Source organism: Lycorma delicatula, chromosome 1 (assembly GCF_047948215.1).
Source record: "Lycorma delicatula isolate Av1 chromosome 1, ASM4794821v1, whole genome shotgun sequence".
Lineage (NCBI taxonomy): Eukaryota > Metazoa > Arthropoda > Insecta > Hemiptera > Fulgoridae > Lycorma > Lycorma delicatula.
The window spans coordinates 256400039-256424441 of NC_134455.1; the positions used below are offsets into that span (position 1 = coordinate 256400039).

General features: G+C 32.3%; 1 protein-coding gene across 1 annotated transcript in view; it reads left to right on the forward strand.

The window, feature by feature from the left end:
• kl-3 (dynein heavy chain 8, axonemal kl-3) overlaps nucleotides 1-24403 on the forward strand; it is a 744292-nt gene that overhangs the window by 708724 nt on the left and 11165 nt on the right. Inside the window, exons 34-38 of the mRNA XM_075354364.1 lie at nucleotides 8183-8444; nucleotides 10251-10490; nucleotides 11760-11927; nucleotides 20134-20275; nucleotides 22649-22838. Coding sequence (XP_075210479.1) covers nucleotides 8183-8444; nucleotides 10251-10490; nucleotides 11760-11927; nucleotides 20134-20275; nucleotides 22649-22838 — 1002 coding nt within the window. The remainder of the gene's footprint in view (nucleotides 1-8182; nucleotides 8445-10250; nucleotides 10491-11759; nucleotides 11928-20133; nucleotides 20276-22648; nucleotides 22839-24403) is intronic.

Here is a 24403-nt window from a genome sequence, read left to right on the forward strand (position 1 = left end):
CGGGGTTTTCTGTATGAGGAGTCCCATGGTAACACAGAATCTTTAATCTGACGGAGTTTATTATCAATGGTAGCCGTCCAATCACCTTGCCACCTTGCTCTTCATAATTGTTTTACATAGTTTATGAAATCAGAAGTAGCAACTCGGGTGGTGAAAGGAGGCTGGTTACATGCTTCTTTGGCAGCGGAATCTGCATGTTCATTACCTGGAATCCCTACGTGGCTAGGGACCCAGCAAAAACTTAATTCTGTGTTGCGATTATTCAACTCAGCGATTGCGTTATAAATTTCAATGACGATAGGATGTTTAGAATAAAAGTTTTTTAAGGCATGGAGAGCATTACACGAGTCACTGCAAATAAGAATTTTTCTTTATTTAGGGTTAATGATGTTTAGAGCCTTATTTATAGCGTATAGTTCAGCAGTAAACACACTCGTAATACCGGGGAGACCAAACATATAAGTTCTCTCATTGACAACAAATGCACACCCAACTGTATCGTTTTGTTTCGATCCATCAGTGTATACAACCGCGTCTGGTTTCATCTTGGAGAGAACACACTGAAACATTTGTTGAAAGACAATAGATGGTGTTGATTGTTTATTGTATGCAGTCAGGTCAAAATTAAAATTTATGAGGTTTATTCTCCATGGAGGATATGAGCAAGGGTACATAGGAAAGAATGACGGTGTGTCAACATTTATATGCTGCAGCAGACGCCAGGTACGGACACCTACAGGTGCAGTACGACGTGGATGGTCCTCATACTTTCCTAGATTAGGATTTCTAAAGACTGACTCAAGAACCGGGTGATTTGGCTGTCCTCTGAGACGAGCAAAATAAGATAATAAGAGCTGGTCTCGTCTATCCCAAAGTGATGGTTCACCACAGTGTCTACAAGTAAGCTTGCGACAGGACTTGATGTAAACGCGCCTGTGGCAAGCCGAAGGAAAGCATGATGTACACTTTCCAGCATTTTAAGCACGGTTTGACGAGCTGAAGAGTAGGCGACACAACCATAATCTAAACGGGAGCGAACAAAGGAATAGTAAAAACGTATCATACATGATCTATCGGCTCCCCAGTTGGTGTTAGTAAGGACTCGCATCATATCTAGAAGTTTGGAACATTTTGTTTTCAATTCTTTTAAATGTTTGACCCAAGTAAGACGGCTATCAAAAAATAAACCTAAAAACTTGACGTAAGTAGAGATAGTAATAGTCTCTCCGTTCAGAAATATTTGCGGAATAGAATGGTTTCGTAGCCGAGAAAAAACTACACATTTTGTTTTTTCGGATGAAAATGTGAAACCAGTAATCCTGGACCAACCTTCAAGGTGAGATATAGTGTTCTGCAGTAGTCTCTCTGCTGTAGGTGCTGAACGGCTTGCAATGTAGATAGCAAAGTCGTCAGCAAATAGAGAGCATGAGACAGGAGCCTGCACACATTTGGTAATATCGTTTATGGCTACAGAAAATAAGGTGGCACTTAATACACTACCTTGGGGCACTCCATTCTCCAAGATGACACTATCTGAGAGCGAATCATCCACACGAACACGAGCCGTTCGGTGATTTACGAATCCCCGGATAAAAGCAAGCATATTGCCCTTGATTCCCCATTCTTTGAGAGTGTTAAGAATACTACGTCGCCAGGCTGTGTCATACGTCTTTTTTATATCGAAGAAGATAGCGACGAGGTGCTGCCGATTTATGAAAGCGTTTTGTATGGCTGTTTCTAGTGACACTAAATGGTCAATAGAAGATCGTCCTTGACGAAAACCACACTGTTCTGGAGATAGAAAGCCATGTTTCTCCAAGTACCATGTAAGTCTGCGGTTTACCATTCTCTCCATTATTTTACACAAAACGCTTGTTAATGAAATAGGGCGGTAGCTTGAGGGGTTCGTTTGGTCTTTACCAGGTTTTAGTACTGGTATAATAAATGCTTCTGACCAGCCGGGTGGGAAGACTTGTTCGGAGAATAAACCGTTGAAAATATTCAAAAGTTGTTGTAGTGCCGAATTAGGAAGGTGTGAAAGCATGGAAAGGCGAATGTTGTCCGGTCCAGGGGAAGTGTCCCGTGAATTTTTAAGTGCATGTAACAATTCTTTAAATACGAATGGAGTGTTTATTTCACCAACCGAATCACCAATGTTTAACGATAATACTTCTATTTGTATCTTGTACCGTTGAAAATCGTTATTATATGATGAGGTGAGAGACACCGAGCGGAAAGATTTTGCTAGACTATTTGCCACTTCCGAGGATGATGAAAGGAGTTCTCGTTCATCAATAAGACCGAGAATAGATTGTTTCGGTGATCCGAAAATTGCACGAATTTTCTTCCATAAAGTAGACGTGGGAGTAGTGCGTGAGATAGTGTTCACGTATTTCGTCCATGAATTCCTCTTAGCGTCCAAGAATACTCGACGGCACACCGCTCTAGCCCTGCGGTATAAATTTAGATGTTCTGTTGTATGCCTACGATTAAATTTACGTAGTGCTTGTCGTCGATTCCTAATAGCATTTTTGCAATCATCGTTCCACCATGGAACGAAAGGGCGTCTAGGCTTACCCGATGTTTGTGGGATATATCTGTTGGCATTCTCAAGTATCATGGACGTAAAAGAAGAATATTGGTCGAGGATGTTCGCTCCATCGTCATACTGAGATTGGAATGCTTTATGGTATCCGTTCCAATCTGCCTTTTCAACAATCCATCTCCGTGGCCTTCTTTTAATCTCGCAGTCTACACCGAAACCAATAATAATTGGTCTATGATCACTGCCGTGAAAGTCATCACAAACAGACCAATTAAAATGAGGGAGCACATTCGGTGAGCATATGGAAAGATCAAGGTTAGATACAGTACCAGTTGATAAGGACATGAATGTGTGTGATCCATTATTCAGTAGGCAAAGGTCAAAATCTTGTCTCAATCTGTTTATCATATTTCCTCGAGTGGAGCAGAAGGTTGAGCCCCAGGAAATATGATGGGCATTGAAGTCTCCTACTATTAACGATGGAGATGGTATTTGCGTGAGGAGATTTGAGACATCTAAAGCACTGAACTCAATGTTCGGTAAGAGATACAGATTGCAGATATGCAATTTGAAGGGAATAGAGACCTTTACTGCAATAGCAGGAATGACAGTGGTTAGTTGAATTCTTGTAGCTGACACCCCATTCTTCATGAAAATCGCTACTCCACCACTCTCCCTACTGTCTATTAGGCAGTCGTATCTCTCACAGAAGTATCCTCTGAGTGTAATTCGGTCATGTTGTAGAAGGTGAGTTTCTTAGAAACACATGATTAGTGGATCATGTGCGTGCGCTAGTACTCTAATATCTTCAATGCGGGACCGAATACCTCTAACATTCCACTGAATAATGTTCATAAGTGTAAAAAAATAAATAAAAAAATTAAATTTCGGAAATTATATAAAAATTAGTTGTAGGTGATTCGGTTTTTCTTTTTTGTATTTTTTATTTTAAAGAACTCCGATGCCCTAGGGTCGGGTGGTTCTTCAACCATATCCTCCAGTAAATGAGGTGATGGTGGAGGAGATTTATTTGAATGGGATGCTGCAGTTAACATCCCAGAGGTGGTGGTAATGTGGGTTCCCTTTACGGGGAGCGTATTAGGTGGCTTACTGCCAGCTGTGATAGTCGCTACTCGTGCCGGTACGACTTTGGGAGCCAGGAACTTTCGTGTGTATCACACTGTTGGATTCACTAACTGCGACGAAAGACGTTTTCTTCATCTTTGTCAGCTCTGAGATAGTGGCTGTAAGTGAAGCTACTTGATCAGAAAGCATCTGAACAAGTTTTTTAAGCTCATTGCAGGATCCGCACTGCTGATTATTAACATTTGTAGGAATTTGTTTAGATGTAGCGGTGGCAAAAGATACATCTGGTTTAACTAGGTTCCGTGAATTGTTTAACTTTTTGTATTCTCTTCGTGCGGCCGGAAAAGATAGCTTTTGCTCCGTACAGATTTTGAGAATTGCCTTTTCTTCTTTAAAGATTGGGCAATCTCGGGAGCGGGCTGTATGTGGACCACTGCAGTTTCCGCATTTTTCACTTTCTTCGCAATTAGTGTCATTGTGACCTTCTTTAGCACATCGAGCACAGATCTCAGTTTTTGTACAAGATGTTGTAGTGTGACCAAAACCTTGGCATCTGAAACATCGCCGTGGGTTAGGTATGAATGGTCGTACCCGAACCGAGATGTAACCCACTTTAATCTTTTCTGGTGGAACAGGGAGATTAAATGTTAATATAAGAGACGGTGTCGGTTCTTCTGTTCCGTTCTGCCGTTTCATAATACGTTTCACTTCAACATCTTGGTGGCAAAGCTCGTCAACTATTTCATTGATATGTATATCTAAAAGGTCTCGACAAAAAATTACACCCCGGCTCGTATTTAACGTTTTGTGGCATTCTGCACTTATATTTATACCACCCATATTACGGAGACGTAAGATAGATCGACTCTGTTCGTCGTTGAATGTTTCAACCAGAATCGATCCGTCGCGTAATTTCCTGATGTTCTTCGGGGAGCCACTTGCACCTGTTACAGTTTTATTTATTAGGAAAGGTGAAACCTTTTGGAGGGAGCCACCTTCCTGACTATTTCGGAGAACAACGAATCGAATATTTTTAGTGTTCAAGTCTAAAGATTTGTAGTTCTCTTCCATAGGACTTTTATCCTCGTCAGACAAAGCTGATCGAGGTCTCTTCGCAAGACTTAATTTGGTGGTTTTTTCAGATGGACCACCAACCATCTTGGGATTTAATATAGATCAGAAATTTTGGTCCCACGAGTACCGGCGAAAAATGGACCACTCCAGCAGAGCGCACGCGTACTGGAGCTAGAGCTAAGTACAACTGGGTTCGCCCTGGTGCCCAGAGGACATCGTTCAAGACTCACTACGTAGAGCCATTCACCCATCGGCACGATTTGTTCCCACCTTGGGTTACGGTTGCATTTCGAAAGATGTCGCAACACCACCGAGTGTTAATGTAAGAAATATCAGTGTAGGATGTTGTTATGTAATTGTGTGAGTGTGTATGTTGTAATATATGTAGTGTTCTTGGTGTAGTATATGTGTATAATGTAAAGTGTTCTGCAGCTCACTGTATAGTGGGAAGAATAGCTGCAGAGGCTAGGCCTGTGGAGACGCCAACCCCCAAAGTCTTAAAGAATAAGACTCCCCGTCGGGGTTCAGCCCTTCTGCAGAACAATGAAACTCCAGAATGAACAATGGTTCATTCTGGACCCTTTGGGAATAATGTATATAGGCTTCATCTATATAAATAACTGGATTTTTTTTTTTCTGTATCACATTATGAAGCGCAGATATGCAATCTTTTATCTCTTATATCATAATTCTCAATCAAAATCTTTGTTTAAGCTTTTTTCCACCAGAAGCCTAAATTTTTCATGACTACACAAAGAGCCCAAATGCTCCTTTCAAATGTTATCTGCTCTTTTACTAACTCCAAAACTTTCCTCAGAGAGGAACATTTGCATCTGGGGATGCAAATGGGCTATAGTTTTTTCAAACCATATACAAGTTACAGATCTACACTCACACTATGAGACACATTTGCAAAATATTTATATGATACTAAAAACTCCTTATATGCTTTTTTAGCTTTATATCACATACAGATTTTTTTTCATAATTCATATTCTAGACAGTGAATGAAATGATATTAACTGATTTTATTTTTTAGGGAGTATCTGAATTGAATTGATTTGTGATACTTGCGTTCTTTCTAAACCAGTTTCTTCAAAACTGTGGCCAAAAGTAAATGATAAATTTCCTGCCAAATATATTTTCTAATATATATGTGAATTTTATATATATTTTCTAATATATATTCCCTATTCAAGGATAGGGATTTAGAATCTGTACTGGTACACTAAAGATAACAGAGTTGACTGTTATTTTCAAGATTATTTACTACACATTTATCAGCTTTTTTTACTACTGGTATTGAGAAATTGAATTGTGAGTATGAATTATTATGCTACAATATCCTTACCTCACTGGAGCCACCAACTTTGAGCTAAAACCTTTGAAGGTTTTCTTGGAATACTCATGACTGACAGTTAAAACCACACTTTTTTTGGAAGACTGCCAGCATTTCAAATGTTATGATTATAACAGTTTTATTGTGTATTTCTTGACTACTATGACCAATTAAAAAAGCCTTAAGTTTTTAAAGTTAACCAGAAACCTGATTAGTCTCTAATGAACAACAACTCTCTACAACAAGCCCTCAATTTTCTGTAATTTCTTCAGCTGAATTATTTCAATCTGATGACTAGTTTGCATCTTTAATTCTTTTATCCTCAAAATTATTGGTCATCAAAGTTATCAAGGCACATATAACATGAAAAATACTTCAATTCTAGAGAAAACCACTTACACGTGCAGTTAGAATAATGCACTGCACCGCAGAATGTTTACAGTCAGTGGCTTTTGTGTCCACTCCATCTCCTGTGTGTGCACAACAAGAAAATGTCTGTGTGAAGTTAGAGTTCTGCCTTTTGAAGTATTAATTCATCTTTTGACAGTTCCGTCAGTCTGAGAAGAATCATCATCCAATGGGATAATTAATTGTAAGCAAATAATGTAGAACTGCATTGTAACATAAGTTATCAAAAGCAATAAAATTAAATATACATGTTTTTTTTAATTAATAGGTGGATAATAATTTTTGTTACAGTTTTAATGATCGTCACATATAACAGACAGGTTTAACCAGTCTTCTTATTTTAAACATTTTACTTTTAAGACATTAAAAAGTATATCATCTGAACAAAATATTTTATAAAAAATTGTTTATTCCATCCATTTCGTTATGAAATAACGGTTTTTTTTTATTTATTGATCTATTTTACAAAATCAGCTTTTAAAGTACCAGTTTCATAATTACAGAAAAAATTCCATAAAATTTTCTGTTTATTGGAGTAACTGTTTTAGTAACCACCACAGTAGTAGACCAAAAATGTTTGTCTTTGCGTAAGTAAAGATACTTTTATGTAGTTTACTTTGAATTAATTTTTAGTTTAAGCTGTAATCAATAAAATAAGTAGAGTTGATAATAATGCATCATTTTTGGCTAAACATATATCAAGAATATATTTTAATCTCTAACAGTGAGAGTGTGTTCAGATCTTGTTTGATTGTGAGAAGGTGATGAGATAACCTAACCAAGTCCAAATTTGTTGATAAAGACAAAAGGCAAACTCAGAATAAACTGTATTTTTGTAAAAAAATACAGTCGATCGATGTTGTGTGACACTTAATCCACTATAGTTCACACGTAATTATATTTATTAAAAAAAGTTAACATAATAAACAATATGGTAGATTGATAAACAATCCTGCTAGTCATAAAAAGTTAAAGTAGTATAAGCCCCAACTGATTAATATTCACTACATTTCAAGACATAAAAATAAAAAATAAACAATTCTGATCTTTGCTACATCATTCACAAAGCAAATGAAGGTTAAATACTTTGTGCATTCATTCATATGAGCCTTAAGATGGATTAATTTTTGAAGTTTCAGAAAAAAATATGGCACTTAAAAAGTCTCAACGGAAAATCAATTAATGGCAAAAGCAGATCAGGAGAATGACAGATGTGCAGAAGCTGTCTTACAATAGGCTATTTGTAGAACACATATATAAGAATACAAAAATTTATGCTGTGTTTTAGATAATTTCTGTGTAAAAACAGAGGGTAGAATTTTACTGAAGAAGTAATACTAATTAAAGGACAGCGGTCTCTTGGGGTGGAACAAATGACCCAGTCAAATAAAGATATTTTTTTTAGTAAAGAAGACAATGACCAAATCAATTTTCTCATGTGAATGGTTTTATTTCTTGGAGTATTTTCCGACTGGGAAAGTCACTATTAAATTTTTATCTAAAATAAGAAAGGTAAATTAGAAAGTCTATGCTGATTCAATCAAAACCTATAGCATTAAAAAGTAATTTGTTATGACAACTCTAGGAATTAGAACAATATTCAGATTAAGTAAAAAGATGTAATGTAAGACCTTTTCATATGTTGCAGTTAATACCTAAATAACTGCTGTGACCTACTTTCTCATGATGTTGTAAGGATAGAGATTAACCTTGCTTTGTGGTTTTTGAAGGTGTTCGTGCTGGTCTGAAACGTACTTACAGCACAATGGGCCAAGATATGTTAGATTTCAGCAGAGCCTTCCAGTACTTGCCAATGTTGTATGCAGTGTCATTCTTACACACTGTTGTCCAGGAGCGAAGAAAATTTGGACCGATTGGATGGAATATTCCGTATGAATTTAATTATGCAGACTGGTATGCATCAACCCTATTTATACAAAACCATCTGGATGAAATTGATCCAAAAGTAGGCGTCAGCTGGACCACAGTGAGGTAATTCTAAATTTAATTATTATTTTTATCTTTAACAAAATTTATTCATTATTTTTTTGAATTTGGTAATGTTTTGGTACAGAACATAATTACTCTTAAATTAAAGAAGTGGCAATTGTGTTTAGATGAAATCAAGTTCTTCAGCTTTAGAAATGAGCTAAAAAATATTAGTGCTATATCACTACTTAAATGTCATATTGTTATTTATTTGGTTGTGAATAGTTAATTGTAAGTATTAAATAATACTTGTGAGATTTTTCTGTGATCACTATTTTAATTTGAAATTAATAATTTACCATCTATGTGATGTGGTATGATATTATTTTATCTACCTTGTACAATCATAATTCAATTTTTTTAAGAGATAGTGTCCCAAATTATTTTAAAATGGTCTTCAATCAACTTATTCTATTACATGCATCATGTAAAATTGATGTAGGCTTAGAATTTTCATTTTAAATAATTTTATAAGTTTGACATCACATTCACAGGTAGACAGTCAGAGAAAGAATAGACCACAGCGCAATCTTTAACTCTTTTAGCAGCTCACTTAAAATACTTTATTCTCCATATATAAAAAACACTATTAAAAAATTGAAGTTACCAATAACTTTTATAAAATATCATATTCAATTTAAAATAACCATGAAGACCCATGTTCCTATGTTGATTAGGAATGAAGATAAAATTATTTAAAAAAGATATAAATCTGAAATTTGAAAGTGTGATAAGTTATTAGAATGGTTTGTGTAAAAAATGTCATTAAGATTGGTGCAGTAGTTATTTAATGGTAAGGGATCAAATTCAAGCTTCACTACAGAAAGATAAGAAAATGGTGTCTTTTTTTCTTTCTCATCAAAATAACACTTAAAAAGTTGTAAAAAAAACTATCATTTAATATCAATAAATGCAAACAAAATTACCTAAAAGGTGGTGTGACTTGTTTTGAATCTTGGTAGTTTTTACTTTTTTAAAGTTTCAAATTGCAGTAATAATTCTGCGCTGATAGATGATTTTTTTTTCCTACTTTCTTTTATTAGAAAATAAGAATGAAATTAGAATAAGCATCTTATTTTTTCAGCCAATTTGATTAATGAACAGCTCCATTATTTCCATTAAAGATAAACATTTTATCACATTACAGCAGCATAGGTCTATAAACATTTTAAAATACTTTAAAAAAGATCTTATTTTCTACATTTTCATTACAAGTGCTTTCTAGTGCACTGCTATTTCATCAGATTATAAGATTAGAGTCGGATACATTATTTATTAAAAATTTGTAAATGTTTAAAATTTATTTTAATGTAGCATTGAGAACAAACATAGTCTCTTAGCTATGTTTGACTAAAAAATGATTGATTACCTGATTTTTCTGCTTTTTAACATCATCTACTGTCTTTTTTATACATTATTGTTTATATAAAACGCCTGGGAAATATTGAATTGAATGAACTATGAAAATAAACTTTTGAGAGCCAATTGTCATTTTCTAATTGTTCATTAATTTAATTATTATTCATGTTATTTATATTTCATTATTCATGAATGTGGAATATGAATCTATTGTTAATTTCTAAAAATGACAGTTTTCTAGATATGGAAGTCCACTTAAAGCATGGCTCTTATAATAACTGTGTTGTTAAAAATTAGGTTAAAAAGGTGAAATTTTTCTGGCAGCAAGTAAGGTAAACTCTTTGGTAATCATAATTAGTAAATTAGCATTTCAGGAATTACTGTTCATTAACACATTAAATTTAGATTAATAACTATATTACTGATTTTATTTTTGTTTATTTTTAATAGGTATATGTTAGGAGAAGTCCAGTATGGGGGTCGTGTCACCGATGACTATGATAAGCGATTGCTAATTACATTTGCCAAAGTTTGGTTTTCAGACGCTATGTTTTCAGAGGCATTCTTTTTCACTCCTGGATATAAAATAATGCAGTTCCAACAAATCGGTGATTATCTTGATGCATTTGAACTAATGTCCCCCACTGATCCACCTAGTGCTTATGGTCTACATTCAAATGCTGATATAACGTTAGTATTCTATTATATTTTTACCAGGTCATGTATTGCTAGAGTATATAAGCAGTTTCTTTTGTTTGCTCTCTTGTAGCATGTAAACAGCAGAAATGTTAATGAAACAAGATATTAAACAATTCGTCTTTGATCACAAGACAAAACTTTCATTTGATTTTGGTTGAAATTACTGTAGACTGGACAACAAGTACCATTCTATGTGAAAAATCAATATCAAAAGTTTAATTTTACTTTTTTTTTCCAAATAGATTAATCAAATCTACAAGGGGAATATTAGAAGAAAGGATCTAAAAAATATTTTTTTTAAATGTATGTTTGAGTTTTTATGTTTTAAAATAATTATCAGATTATTTTAATGTGGTTGTGCATGTATTATAAAATTATTATAATTTTCATAACTTACAAAAACCAATTTATTATATAGTGCATATGATCCATTCTAGGGTTAGCTGTTACATTAAACTAAATTATTAATGTTCTCATTGCTCATCTTGCCATGCACCATATGTTTAAAGTAAACTAGGAAAGCAGTACTATGTCTCAGTTCAAGGGGACTAATGTTGCATTAATTAAGTGAATCCTTATAGGCAATCTAAAATTAACAAAAAAATATATTTTTTATTGTATGAATATCATAGAATTTTTACAAAATGAATAGTAAATATTCTGATATCTGAACTTATTACAATTTATTCCAAAGTCCAGGAAGAGGAATTTCTCTACAAGCAGTTTTTGTTAGATGAAGACTGCACAGCAGTTGGGGATCAAAAACAATTATGAGATTAAAACACCTGAGCAAGGAAATTGTTAAAAATAACGTATTTGTACATATATATATTATCATATGATTATAATTTTTATTGTAGATCATGCAAAATAATGGTGAATATTAAATTAAGATTAAATATTTCATTAAAATTAAATGTCTACAATTATCTACAATAATTGTAATCTGAACATTTTTTGCATATTTGTTTCGTCATTGTTCTTTAAACCTGTCCAGTGATTGTTGCAATTCTTTTAATTTTGCTTATAATTTCACCTGTCCATCCCCAGTTTTATTCTTTAATATTTACAGTTAATAAATACAATATCTTATTGTGATGGATTATAATTTCTTATATGATTGATTGTGATTGTTGTGTGTACCATATTAGATAATTACAGGGTAAAAGTTTCAGTCATTTCTTACTTTTATCATGTGTGCTGATTCAGTTAAATAATTTTATTATGTATTTACTTTCTTATTTTTTTTTTTTATTTCAGGTATCAAAGTAACACAACTAAGACATTACTGGATACCATAATATCAATTCAACCAAAGGAATCATCTGGTGGAGGGGGTGAGACACGTGAGGCTGCAGTTACTAGGCAGAGTACTGAAATGTTAAGCAAACTACCCAAAGATTATGACCCATTTGAAGTTAAAGAAAGGTGAATCACAATAAAATTATGTAATCATAATTATTACACTTAGATTATTACATTTTATTTTATTATTATTATTTTTCCTCCTCTTGAATCATGAGACCTTGCTGTTGGTGAGTGGGCTTGAGTACTCAGGGATACAAAGTAGCTGGACCAAAGGTGCAACCATATCGGAGAGGTATCTGTTGAGAGCCAGACTAAGGAATGATTCCTGAAAGAGGGTAGCAGCTCTTTCAGTAGTTGTTAGGAGCGTGAGTCAGAATGATTTAAACAGCCATATCAACATCTCTCAGTCCTCTTGAGTACTGCGCAGCTGAAAGCAATGGAAAACTACAGCTGCTTTTTTTTCCAAGAGAATTTGGCTCTCTGCATTTTCATACAGCAATGATTGAGGCGCCTTCCTTGGTAAAATATTCCGGAGAAAAACTAGTCCCGGATCTCGGATCTCCAGGTGGGGACTACTAAGGAAGGGGTCACCAGAAAATTAAAAACTAACATTCTACGAGTCAGAGCGTGGAATGTTAGAAGTTTAAAAAAGGTTGGTAGGCTAGAAAATTTAAAAAGGGAAATGGATAGGATAAATGTAGATGTAGTAGGAATTAGTGAGGTTCGGTGAGAAGAGGAAGGCGACTTTTGGTCAGGTGATTTTAGAATAATTAACTCAGCTTCAAATAATGGGCAGGCAGGAGTAGGTTTCATAATGAATAAGAAGATAGGGAAGAGAGTAGAGTATTTCAAAACGCATAGCGATAGAATCATTGTAATAAGGATAAAATCAAAACCTAAACCGACAACGATTGTTAACGTCTATATGTCTACAAGCACCCATGATGATGATGAGATAGAGTGTGTATACGAAGAGATTGATGAAGCAATTAAACATGTAAAAGGAGATGAAAATTTAATAATAGTTGGAGATTGGAATGCAAGCATTGGAAAAGGCAAGGAAAGAAATATAGTGGGTGAATACGGGCTGGGCAAAAGGAATGAAAGAGGGGACCGACTTATAGAGTTTTGCACGAAGTATAATTTAGTAATTGCCAACACCCAATTTAAAAATCATAATAGAAGAATATACACTTGGAAAAAGCCAGGCAATACTGCAAGGTATCAGATAGATTATATCACGGTTAAGCAAAGATTTAGAAATCAACTCGTTGACTGCAAAACTTACCCTGGAGCAGACATTGATAGCGACCATAATTTGGTGATAATGAAATGTAGATTGGGGTTTAAAAACCTGAAGAAAAAGTCAGATGAATCTGTGGAATTTAGAGAAGCTTGAGGAAGAGGAGGTAAAGAAGATTTTTGAGGAGGACATCGCAAGAGGTCTGAGTAAAAAAGATAAGGGAGAAAATGTAGAAGTAGAATGGGAGAATGTTAAAAAGGAAATTCTTAAATCAGCAGAAGCGAACTTAGGCGGAATAAAGAGAACTGGTAGAAAACCTTGGGTTTCAGACGATATATTGCAGCTGATGGATGAACGTAGAAAATATAAGAATTCTAGTGATGAAGAAAGTAAAAGGAACTATCGGCAATTAAGAAATGCTATAAACAGGAAGTGCAAACTGGCGAAAGAAGAGTGGATTAAAGAAAAGTGTTCAGAAGTGGAAAGAGAAATGAACATTGGTAAAATAGACGGAGCATACAGGAAAGTTAAGGAAAATTTTGGGGTACATAAATTAAAATCGAATAATGTGTTAAACAAAGATGGTACACCAATATATAATACGAAAGGTAAAGTCGATAGATGGGTGGAATATATTGAAGAGTTATACGGAAGAAATGAATTAGAAAATGGTGTTATAGAGGAAGAAGAGGAAGTTGAGGAGGATGAAATTGGAGAAACAATACTGAGATCTGAATTTAAGAGCGCATTAAAAGATTTAAATGGCAGAAAGGCTCCTGGAATAGACGGAATACCTGTAGAATTACTGCGCAGTGCAGCTGAGGAAGTGATTGATAGATTATACAAACTGGTGTGTAATATTTATGAAAAAGGGGAATTTCCGTCAGACTTCAAAAAAAGTGTTATAGTCATGATACCAAAGAAAGCAGGGGCAGATAAATGCGAAGAATACAGAACAATTAGTTTAACTAGTCATGCATCAAAAATCTTAACTAGAATTCTGTACAGAAGAATTGAGAGGAGAGTGGAAGAAGTGTTAGGAGAAGACCAATTTGGTTTCAGGAAAAGTATAGAGACAAGGGAAGCAATTTTAGGCCTCAGATTAATAGTAGAAGGAAGATTAAACAAAAACAAACCAACATACTTGGCGTTTATAGACCTAGAAAAGGCATTCGATAACATAGACTGGAATAAAATATTCAGCATTTTAAAAAAACTATGGTTCAAATACAGAGATAGAAGAACAATTGCTAACATGTACAGGAACCAAACAGCAACAGTAATAATTGAAGAACATAAGAAAGAAGCCGTAATAAGAAAGGGAGTCCGACAAGGATGTTCCCTATCTCCATTACTTTTTAATCTTTACATGGAACTAGCAGTTAATGATGTTAAAGAACAATTTAGATTCGGAGTAACAGTACAAGGTGAAAAGATAAAGATGCTACGATTTGCTGATGATATAGTAATTCTAGCCGAGAATAAAAAGGATTTAGAAGAAACAATGAACGGCATAGATGAAGTCCTACGCAAGAACTATCACATGAAAATAAACAAGAACAAAACAAAAGTAATGAAATGTAGTAGAAATAACAAAGATGGACCACTAAATGTGAAAATAGGAGGAGAAAAGATTATGGAGGTAGAAGAATTTTGTTATTTGGGAAGTAGAATTACTAAAGATGGACGAAGCAGGAGCGATATAAAATGCCGAATAGCACAAGCGAAACGAGCCTTCAGTAAGAAATATAATTTGTTTACATCAAAAATAATTTAAATGTCAGGAAAAGATCTTTGAAAGTATATGTTTGGAGTGTCGCTTTATATGGAAGTGAAACTTGGATGATAAATTACTTGGAGTATCTGAGAAGAAAAGATTAGAAGCTTTTGAAATGTGGTACTATAGGAGAATGTTAAACAACAGATGGGTGGATAAAGTGACAAATGAAGAGTTATCGCGGCAAATAGATGAAGAAAGAAGCATTTGGAAAAATATAGTTAAAAGAAGAGACAGACTTATAGGCCACATACTAAGGCATCCTGGAATAGTCACTTTAATATTGGAAGGACAGGTAGAAGGAAAAAATTGTGTAGGCAGGCCACGTTTGGAATATGTAAAACAAATTGTTAGGGATGTAGGATGTAGAGGGTATACTGAAATGAAACGACTAGCAGCACTAGATAGGGAATCTTGGAGAGCTGCATCAAGCTGCATTCAATGACTGAAGACAAAAAAAAAAATTATTATTTTTAATTCAAAATGTTTTAAATTATTAATTTAAATAACTGTAAAAAGAAGTAAATAAGCAACAGGGAAAATGTTAATAAAAAATATAAAAAAATTTAGAAAATCATAAAGCACAAAATAAAATTTAAAAATGTAAAAAGATTAAAGAAGGAACTGTAGATAATCAGAAATAAAAAATGTTGAAGTTAAAAACAAAACAGTTAAGGGAAACTAATTGAAGGAAAAATGCTATGAATTTGAGAAGGAAATAAGTATTAAATGTATAAAATAATGATTTATTAAATAAGAAACATTGTATCTGAATGAAGATACAATTATTTTACCTTTGATGAAATAATTATATTATTATTATTTGTTTAGTTAAAATATATTGCACTAAATTTCTGAGATCCAAATAGAAGGGCTATTAGAAGAAACGGCTAAGAAGTGGTAGGAATACACAGTATCTTAGTACAATGACAAAAGATTACCTGAAAGTCATAAGAGCATTAAAGAGGAATTGGCAATTTCAGTTCTAAAAGAAACAAGACTAACACTGTATGATGTACCATCAGAACTGAATAATGTTGAGCTTCTTGCAGATGCTTTTTCTTACTCTCACTTGTATTTAGAAAATAATGTGGTCACTTACTGCTACCAACTGAAACAAAACTCAACTTGGGTGTTTGTAATAATTATAATTTCTACTAAGATGATTTCTTCCTATATTGTCAGCAGGAACCATAGTGAGTTGCAGGAATCTTTGCTGCAGGTAATTAAAAAGAAACTATGAAAGAAGTAAATATAGTTAAAATAAGAAAGTAATTAAACATTGATTAAGTTGAAATATTTTCTCATTAGTGTAAGAAATATATCAATTTTTAGTCAGAATAATCGAAGAGAAGACTAATCTTGCACTTCTTTCTTGGCCCAACTTAGCCTGAGAATTTGGGCCTCAATTGCCTTTGTAACGCTTAATTGGGCTGTCATTTTAAGGAATCATTCTTTAGTTTTCATGTTTCACCATGAATATGATGTGTTGCATATTGAAATACAATGTTAAATATAACATCTTTTATTATTACAATAGAATCCTTAACAATAACACAAGTTTTATTCATAACTAAATTTTAATTTTTTTCACAAACTACAAAATTCATTTCTCTATCACAATAAAAAAGAAAAGTTAGGAATGCTGTAATTGGTCCAACTTAGGTTACTTTTTTGTTACCACTCTACCACTTCTTCATTTTTTTTAATGCAACATCTTTGTCAAAAAACAATGTATAAACGTATTATTACAGTGTTTTAAACAAAAAAAAAAAATGTCTGCAAGTGAACGAAGCGAGAGTAGGTTGTTTAGATTATGTTGTCCTTTAGAATATGTCCGTGTACTGACCAATCGAACATTTATCAACATAACTTAACCTATGCTCGTTAACCTTGTCTAGTTAACGTTAAATATGCCTTATACGCTATTTGACATTAATTAAACGAGGAAAGCAGGCATAGGTTATGTTGACATACGTACAATTCGTCAGTACACGAAGTCAACATAATCTGAAGTGTTTTGTAATTTTTATATTTCATTTAAAAAATATACTTATTCCACCTTAAATAAATGTTATTATTCATTTTCTCATGAAATCTGAAGAATTTGAATAAGAAAAGTGGCGGTGCGGTAATAAACACAAGTACATAATTTAATTTCAGACATGACTTTATTTAATAGTCAGTTTTATTAGTTATAATAATAAATAATCAGGAATAATTTCCTGCAATGCTCATAAAATAAATTTTGTCGTACTATGATTTCTTTTTTCTTAATAAGTTTGCTAAATCTAAAAACACAAATCAAATAAATGCTATTTGATTAAACATTAAGCATAATTTTACACTTCATTTATATTTCACTTAATTTATTTAAACATGATATTTTACTTCTAATTATAACAAAAATTAAAAAATGAATTATAACTATTAATTTATACACAGGCACAAAAATTGATCAACATTGTAAGCACCATAAAAAAAAAATAACCTGACAAGAGATATCAAGCTAACCATTTTTAAGAAAACAAGCATCCCATGTTAGGCTCACTTCAGAAAGTGTAAAGTGCTTTTCTGATGCCTTTCACTGAGCCAAACATATTGTTGCACTTCACTATACTATGTTACCAAGGCAGTGGAGATAATCATTTCTCAAAGTGATAGCTCCACTCACTTTATCATAGAGACTAGATTTACAGTGAAGATCATTCTCTCAAGAGAAGCCAACTCTGATTAGCAATTTTTCTTCAGAGAATCTATGTTTGTCCAAAAGAAATGTACGTTACACCTAAAAGAAATATTCAGGACAAATATGTAGTGTAAAGCTACAAATAATCTTCCCCTTTTGTTAGATACTTATAAAATTGAATAATTTTTATACATAATTGGTTATCTTTTTTTTTAATCTAACTTTCTGAAAATTAAAAAACTAGAGTGCTTGTCTTTTATACCAAAAGTTATGTGTGATGGTGTTAATGTGCCATAATTTAAACATTTGGTAATAATTAAATTTGAAAATATTAATTCGTTCAAAACTTATAATTTTGCAAATTTCTGATAATAAGCTGTGCATCCAATATTAAGACAAACTATGTATACTTGCCATTTATATACACCACAATCCAGTACTTTCCTTTAAAAATAATAATTAACCAAATAGTTTTAGTACCACTAACAATCTACTATACTTATTCATCATATATCACATTTGATCATGATCTGCTCTTTTAATGATAAGACAAGTTACCATTCATCATATGACATCCCTGGGACATCCAAAATTCATTCCATTTGTCTGATATGTTACAGGAAATACAGAACTTGTAGAATACTATAAATTACTCTACATATGGTGTGATATGCATGAGTTATGTAATCTTCACTAGAATATTCAATAATAGTCAAAGTATTGAGAGAAGGATAATTGAGATGTAATTCTCTAGCAGTTTGTTATATGAATATAATTCCGTCAAAATAATTAAAATAGATTCAGTAAAAAATAAATACTAGTTTGAGAAATTTGACTTTAAAAGCAAAATGTGAGAGAGACCTTTTTGCAATTCTAAATAACAGTCAAACAAAAATTCAGAATCATTATTCAAACTAGTAAAAGTTTTTAATTGATTTGTCTTGAAGATATTTTTGAAAATAAAACAAATTTAACTACATTAGCCTTTATCAAACGTTAAAAAACTCAGTCATTCAAATTGATTCACATCTTAGTTTATTTACTAATATTTATGTTGCTCGGGCTCAAAACATATCCATATTCCTCTATGAGTGAGTGCAGGTAGTATTTAAAATTCTAGTGATCAACTCTTCTTTATTAACATTGAGTATATAAATCTCCCTTTCATACAATTTCATAAAGAATAGTCTTAACAGAGAGTGAAGTCTGTAGTTCTTGATGGCCAGCTAACAGATTCTTCATAACCAATCCATTTTTCCACTAATTATTCATTTAAAAACTGTGTGACATGATAAGTGAAACTGGGAGGAGCTCTGTTGTACTGAAAATACATGCTCATTCATTTTGCTAGTGGGACATTTTGCAGTAAAGAAAAGAATTCATTCTGTAAACGTTCTTGGCAACTTTGCCATATATGTTCTAATATGAAAGGACCAATTAACTATGTTCATCATATACCATACCACACATTCATAGTACCATGTGGATTTTCTTTTGACAACTCATAAGAATTTCAGATATCGTTCTTACAATCATGGACTAAAATAGCTTCATAAAGGTATACAGTGTTTCATAAAATTACATTTCTGCAGCATAATGGTCCTGGTTTGAAGATTCTGCACTTTCTATGTATAAAATGTTAGAATCCATGAAAATGCAATGTTTGCTGAACATAAGTTTTAGAAATAGTCTTTGTAAACTTGTAACATGAATATTTTCAAATTCATCTTCTTGTTCATGACCTTATTATTAGTAATATTAGCACTAACTAGAAAGAGTACCACTCACAAATAATTTTTTTAAAAAGCTTTTGCATTTCCATTGTAAAATTCAAACACATACTCTACTTATCCAGCACAAATGAGTAAGTGAAGCATTGTTAACACAGTTGACAAAATTTTCCAAATTGATACCAGTACATTGGTACTGTATGGAAAATAATATAGACTACTTTAAAAATTTCAATTTATTTGGTCAATCATATAAACTAGTAGCTTAAATTAATTATATTCAATTAAAAAAGTTATAATAATCATAATTTTAAATGTCATATCAGAATGCATTCTGACTTTTCTGTATTTGCTTGACTCTTTCTGCTTTTAATTGAAGTCAAATTTTGCAATTTAATAGTTATTATATGATAAATCCAAAAAATTACTTTTTGAATGAATATTTTTTAGTTTTATTTGATTTTTCTGAAAAAATATTTGAGGTGTAGTTCTGAAATGCATTTTTTGAATAATTTTTAGTCAAACAATTTTTAAGACACTTTTTTACCATAATTAGAGTCCAAAAAATGTTAATATATTTTACCACCTAAGGAGCAATAATCAGGTTGAAATATTTCAGAAGGTGTAAATTTTTAAATCAAGACCAGAGTATTTTTCTGGACCTATATTTATTGATTTATTTTTAGATTTAGAATTGTCTCCCAAAATAGCAACCTTCTTAGGTGGAATACTCAGTACAATGAAAGAATTTTAAATCTCTTTGTTACATACTTTACATTTTTACCTTATATTAGAAGAAGCACAGTCTGAACAACTGTTTTTTTTTTCAATTTATTAAGTTATCAGTAAAATTAGCCACATATTTATTGGTTTAATGTCTTTTTCAGATTGAAGATTATGGGCATATTATCATCCATGAATATATTTTTAAGACAGGAAATAGATAGAATGCAGAAAGTAATATCCATTGTAAGAAAAACCTTGAAGGACTTACTGTTGGCTATTGAGGGCACAATTATTATGAATGATGTAAGTTATTTTATGATTGCATAATTCAAAGTAATTAAATAGAACAAAACATGTAAACATTGCTTACCTCAAATTTTGAGATCTGGATTTTTGACCATTAATTATTACTCTATATTCACAAATACCCCTTTACAAAGGAAAAATTGCCTATTTAATTTATACTAACTGAATTTTACATTTATGAAAATTTTTAATTAAATTTTTCATGGATAAATAAAATGGTTTCTAATTTATTTGTCATCATTTCTCAGGATCATCAAACTAAATTAACCACAAAAAAAATTTTAATGTTATAAATTAATTTTAACCAAGATCTTTATTGTTAACAAAACCATAAAGAAAAATTAAAAATTCTATGATTACAAAATAATAGTATATTTATATATACTTACATATAAATTTATGTGGGATATGTGCAGGCCTAAATTTTGACCAGATAAACAGCAATTTGCTTGTGCATTGCTTGTAGATATATTTTTTAATTTGTAAAATTGTGGTATGATATGTGTTTTTTATATGTAAAACTGACAAAACATTGTGAATATTGTCATTCCCTGATGATGCTGATACAATGGCAGTATGGAAAGTTCATGGGTTAAGAAAGAAAACACAACATCTCTTAGCAAATTTTTTTTAATTTTTTCACATAGTCACCTTTTAATGTAATTCACTTAGTCCATCACTTTTCCAGCTTATTTATTCCTTCATTAAAAGACGACTTCTCAAGCTCTGTAGAATAGGTGTCTGTCTAAACTATGACTTCATCATTTGAGGCAAATCTTTACCCACCAAGCCATTTCTTCAAATTCTAGAACAGGAAATAATCACTTAGAGCTAAATCTGGTGAATATGGTGCATGTGGAAGTAATTCGAAGCCCAGTTCATCAGTTTTAGCAGCAACAATAGAAGACATGCATGGGTGCATTATCATGGTGAAAAAACACTTTTTTCTTGCCCAAATGTGTATGTTTGATCTTAATGGTCTCCTTCAGTTGCTCCAACAATGCTGCATAATAATCTGCAGTGATTGTTTTTCCTTTTTCCATCACCACACCACAAACATCCCAAAAAACAGTAGCCATGACTTTTCCCGCTGATCGAACACTTTTTGCCTTTGGAGCACTTCTACTGGTTTCGACCCACTATTTTAAGTGTTGTTTCATCTCAAGCTGTAAATAATGAATCCATGTTTAATTAGCAGTAATGAAACATTGCAAAAATTCAGTTGAATTACGATTGAACAGTCCAAACACTGCTGAGAAATGTTCATTCAAGTGAGTAGCAAACAAACACAACATCCATCACACTGATAGCATTTCTCATACACAAATGCTCCTGTAAGATGTTGTGAGTATTGTCTACTGATATTTTTGAAAGTTCGCTTATCTTCAATTGTCGATTTTTTAATATACCACATTATTGATTTTTGTGATTTTTTCATCAATTATGGTGACTGCCTGAAAGTTCATTATCAAAGATGGAAGTTTGAACTGCGTTTGAATTCAGCTGCTCACTTTTTTACTGTCTAAAATGATGGAGAAGGTTCATTTAATTTTGAATCTCCTTTTTTATATCTGTTGGGTTTGAACCTTTCACAACAAAATATTTTATTACTGCTCTATCTTTGATTCTATCCATTTTGCACAAAACAACAACACTCATCTATACTACCTTTTAACCACAATTAAATAACTGAGAAGACTTGTTGGAAACTGTTTAGTATGCCATCTAATGGATATTACATTAACTACAAATCACGATTTTGACCAGGTAGCAAACCCAAACCCTATCTCTGTATCAAGTAGCAAACTTTCCAAATCGCTCTTATACATTAATGTAACGAAGAATGGAAAATAATGTAGTGAAAAATAGGAAATTACTTTGACTAATGTATAGTAAGACAATTAAAAATATATATGTATTTTTAATAAAAAATATATATATTTATATCATATCAAGTTTTGGGAACCAATTTTCAAGTATATAAATTTAATTCCTTTTAAGAACCACACAATTAGTCTTAAATAAAATTATGTGAAAATAAGAAAGTTACACTACATGAATGTATCAACTTTATCAGGGAATGACAATATTCACAAATATGTTTCATCAGTTTTGCATATAAAAATACGTAACACCACTACAATATTACAAATTAAGTATATATTTACAAGATCTATTTTTAAATAAAAGAAGGATCTTGGTTCTCTTATTCCAAACTTCTTTTATAAAAACTACCTTGAGGATGAACTAATATAAAAAGAATGGGACTGCTTAGAAACAAATCCACTTTGAAATACACCTTTGTGTATCTCTCCATATTGTTGCCATTGAATTTTTATAATTTATGTTATCTATTCCTTATTACTGCAGGCACTGAGAGATGCTTTGGATAATATATATGATGCAAGAGTTCCTAACTTATGGAAAAGGTCATCTTGGGTATCCACCAGCATTGGGTTTTGGTACACAGAGTTGCTTGAAAGAAATCAACAGTTTGCAACATGGATTTTTCAAGGACGTCCTGCACAATTCTGGATGACTGGTTTCTTCAATCCTCAAGGCAACTTATTTTAATTTAAAATTTTTACTATTTTTCTCGTAACTCTTTATGTTATTCTATATGTATTAAGAGCAGCACAAATGTCCTTAAAAATTATTTGCTTTCATCATCTTCTAAACAATCTCCTTCTGTATAAATGTTACGATCCCAATTTTTCATTATTGGAAATATTTCTGTTAAATTTATTTATAATCCCCTGCCATTCAGCCTTTAATTCTTCTTGAAGAGGTAAAGACTCTTGAAGAGCATCATCCCTTGAAACATTATCTTTTAAGTTTCAATCTCATCTTCAGAAGCAGAAAGAGGTCACAGCAGACAGATAGGAAGAGTAGATAACTGTTGTATTAATAAATGCCAGAACGTTATGAATCAGAAATGACATAATGGAGTCATAATAGCAATTCAACATTTACTTGTAGTTGTTTTGAACCTGTCATGCTTTCTTTGACTATGGTGGCATTGAACTCTTCCATTGCAATGACTGCTGATTCACTTTAAGGAAACAGCATAGCCAATGCTGCTGTTACTCTAATAATTTACTATCTAATGATGCTGGAGATGAAGTTTGGATTATTTTCTAAAAGTTCTTTCAGCACAAGCAGATTGAAACACACTGCTATTTCTATTTGCAGCTTAGTAGCTAAGAATAAGTGTTACACCATATGATCTGTCTATAATCTTGCTAATTTTATGAATTGTTCTCCTTCAGTTTGACAAAGTGATTCATGGATTTTTGTAAACTTTGAGGTATGTTTTTAGTCAAACAATGATTAGAATGTTAACACTGATTTATATGTTTTTAAAATACCTGAACCAATCTTATATTTGTGTTTGACTTAACGTATATTCATCAAATGCTTTCTTTAGCATTCTGTATCCTTCTTGCAAAGTTGAGAGCAGAATTTTTTGCTTTTTTTCATTAATTTTCACTTCATTTTGTAGAATCACAGAATTACTTAAGCTCCATTACAAAGTCACAGAAAAATCACATATCCATATAGCATGATCCCCCCCTCCACCACTACAACCAGCTGATTAGTTAACAAAAACTGCAGCTTACTCTTAACACCACATAGCTGTAATGTTCATGTACCATTTTCAAATTTCATGAAATGTTGGGTAGCACTCCATATAATCTATAACTAACTAAATCTATTAGTTATAATCTATATTACTAATATCTATGATCTATATGATATCTTATCTATATATATATTATTTCTTAATTCTAGATATAATTTGTTTTTCAATAATATTATATCTTGGAAACCTTTATTCTTTGCCTATTTGCTCTCAGTGTTGTCCTTTTATTGTCTATGTTCCTTGCCATAAAGGACTACAATCAACTTAAATAACAAGAAAAAAATATTTTTTAAACCCTAATATATATTTAACACTCTCATATTTCTTTTCTTCAAAAAAACTTTCCTTGTCTGTTTAACTTGCTCTTCCAAATCTCTCTCAATCAGGTTATTGCTTGGTAGTAGATGAAAAGTGAGATTATAAACTCAAAGTTAATACAGAAGATGAGCTGATCACTAGAATTTTAACTATCACACTTCTCA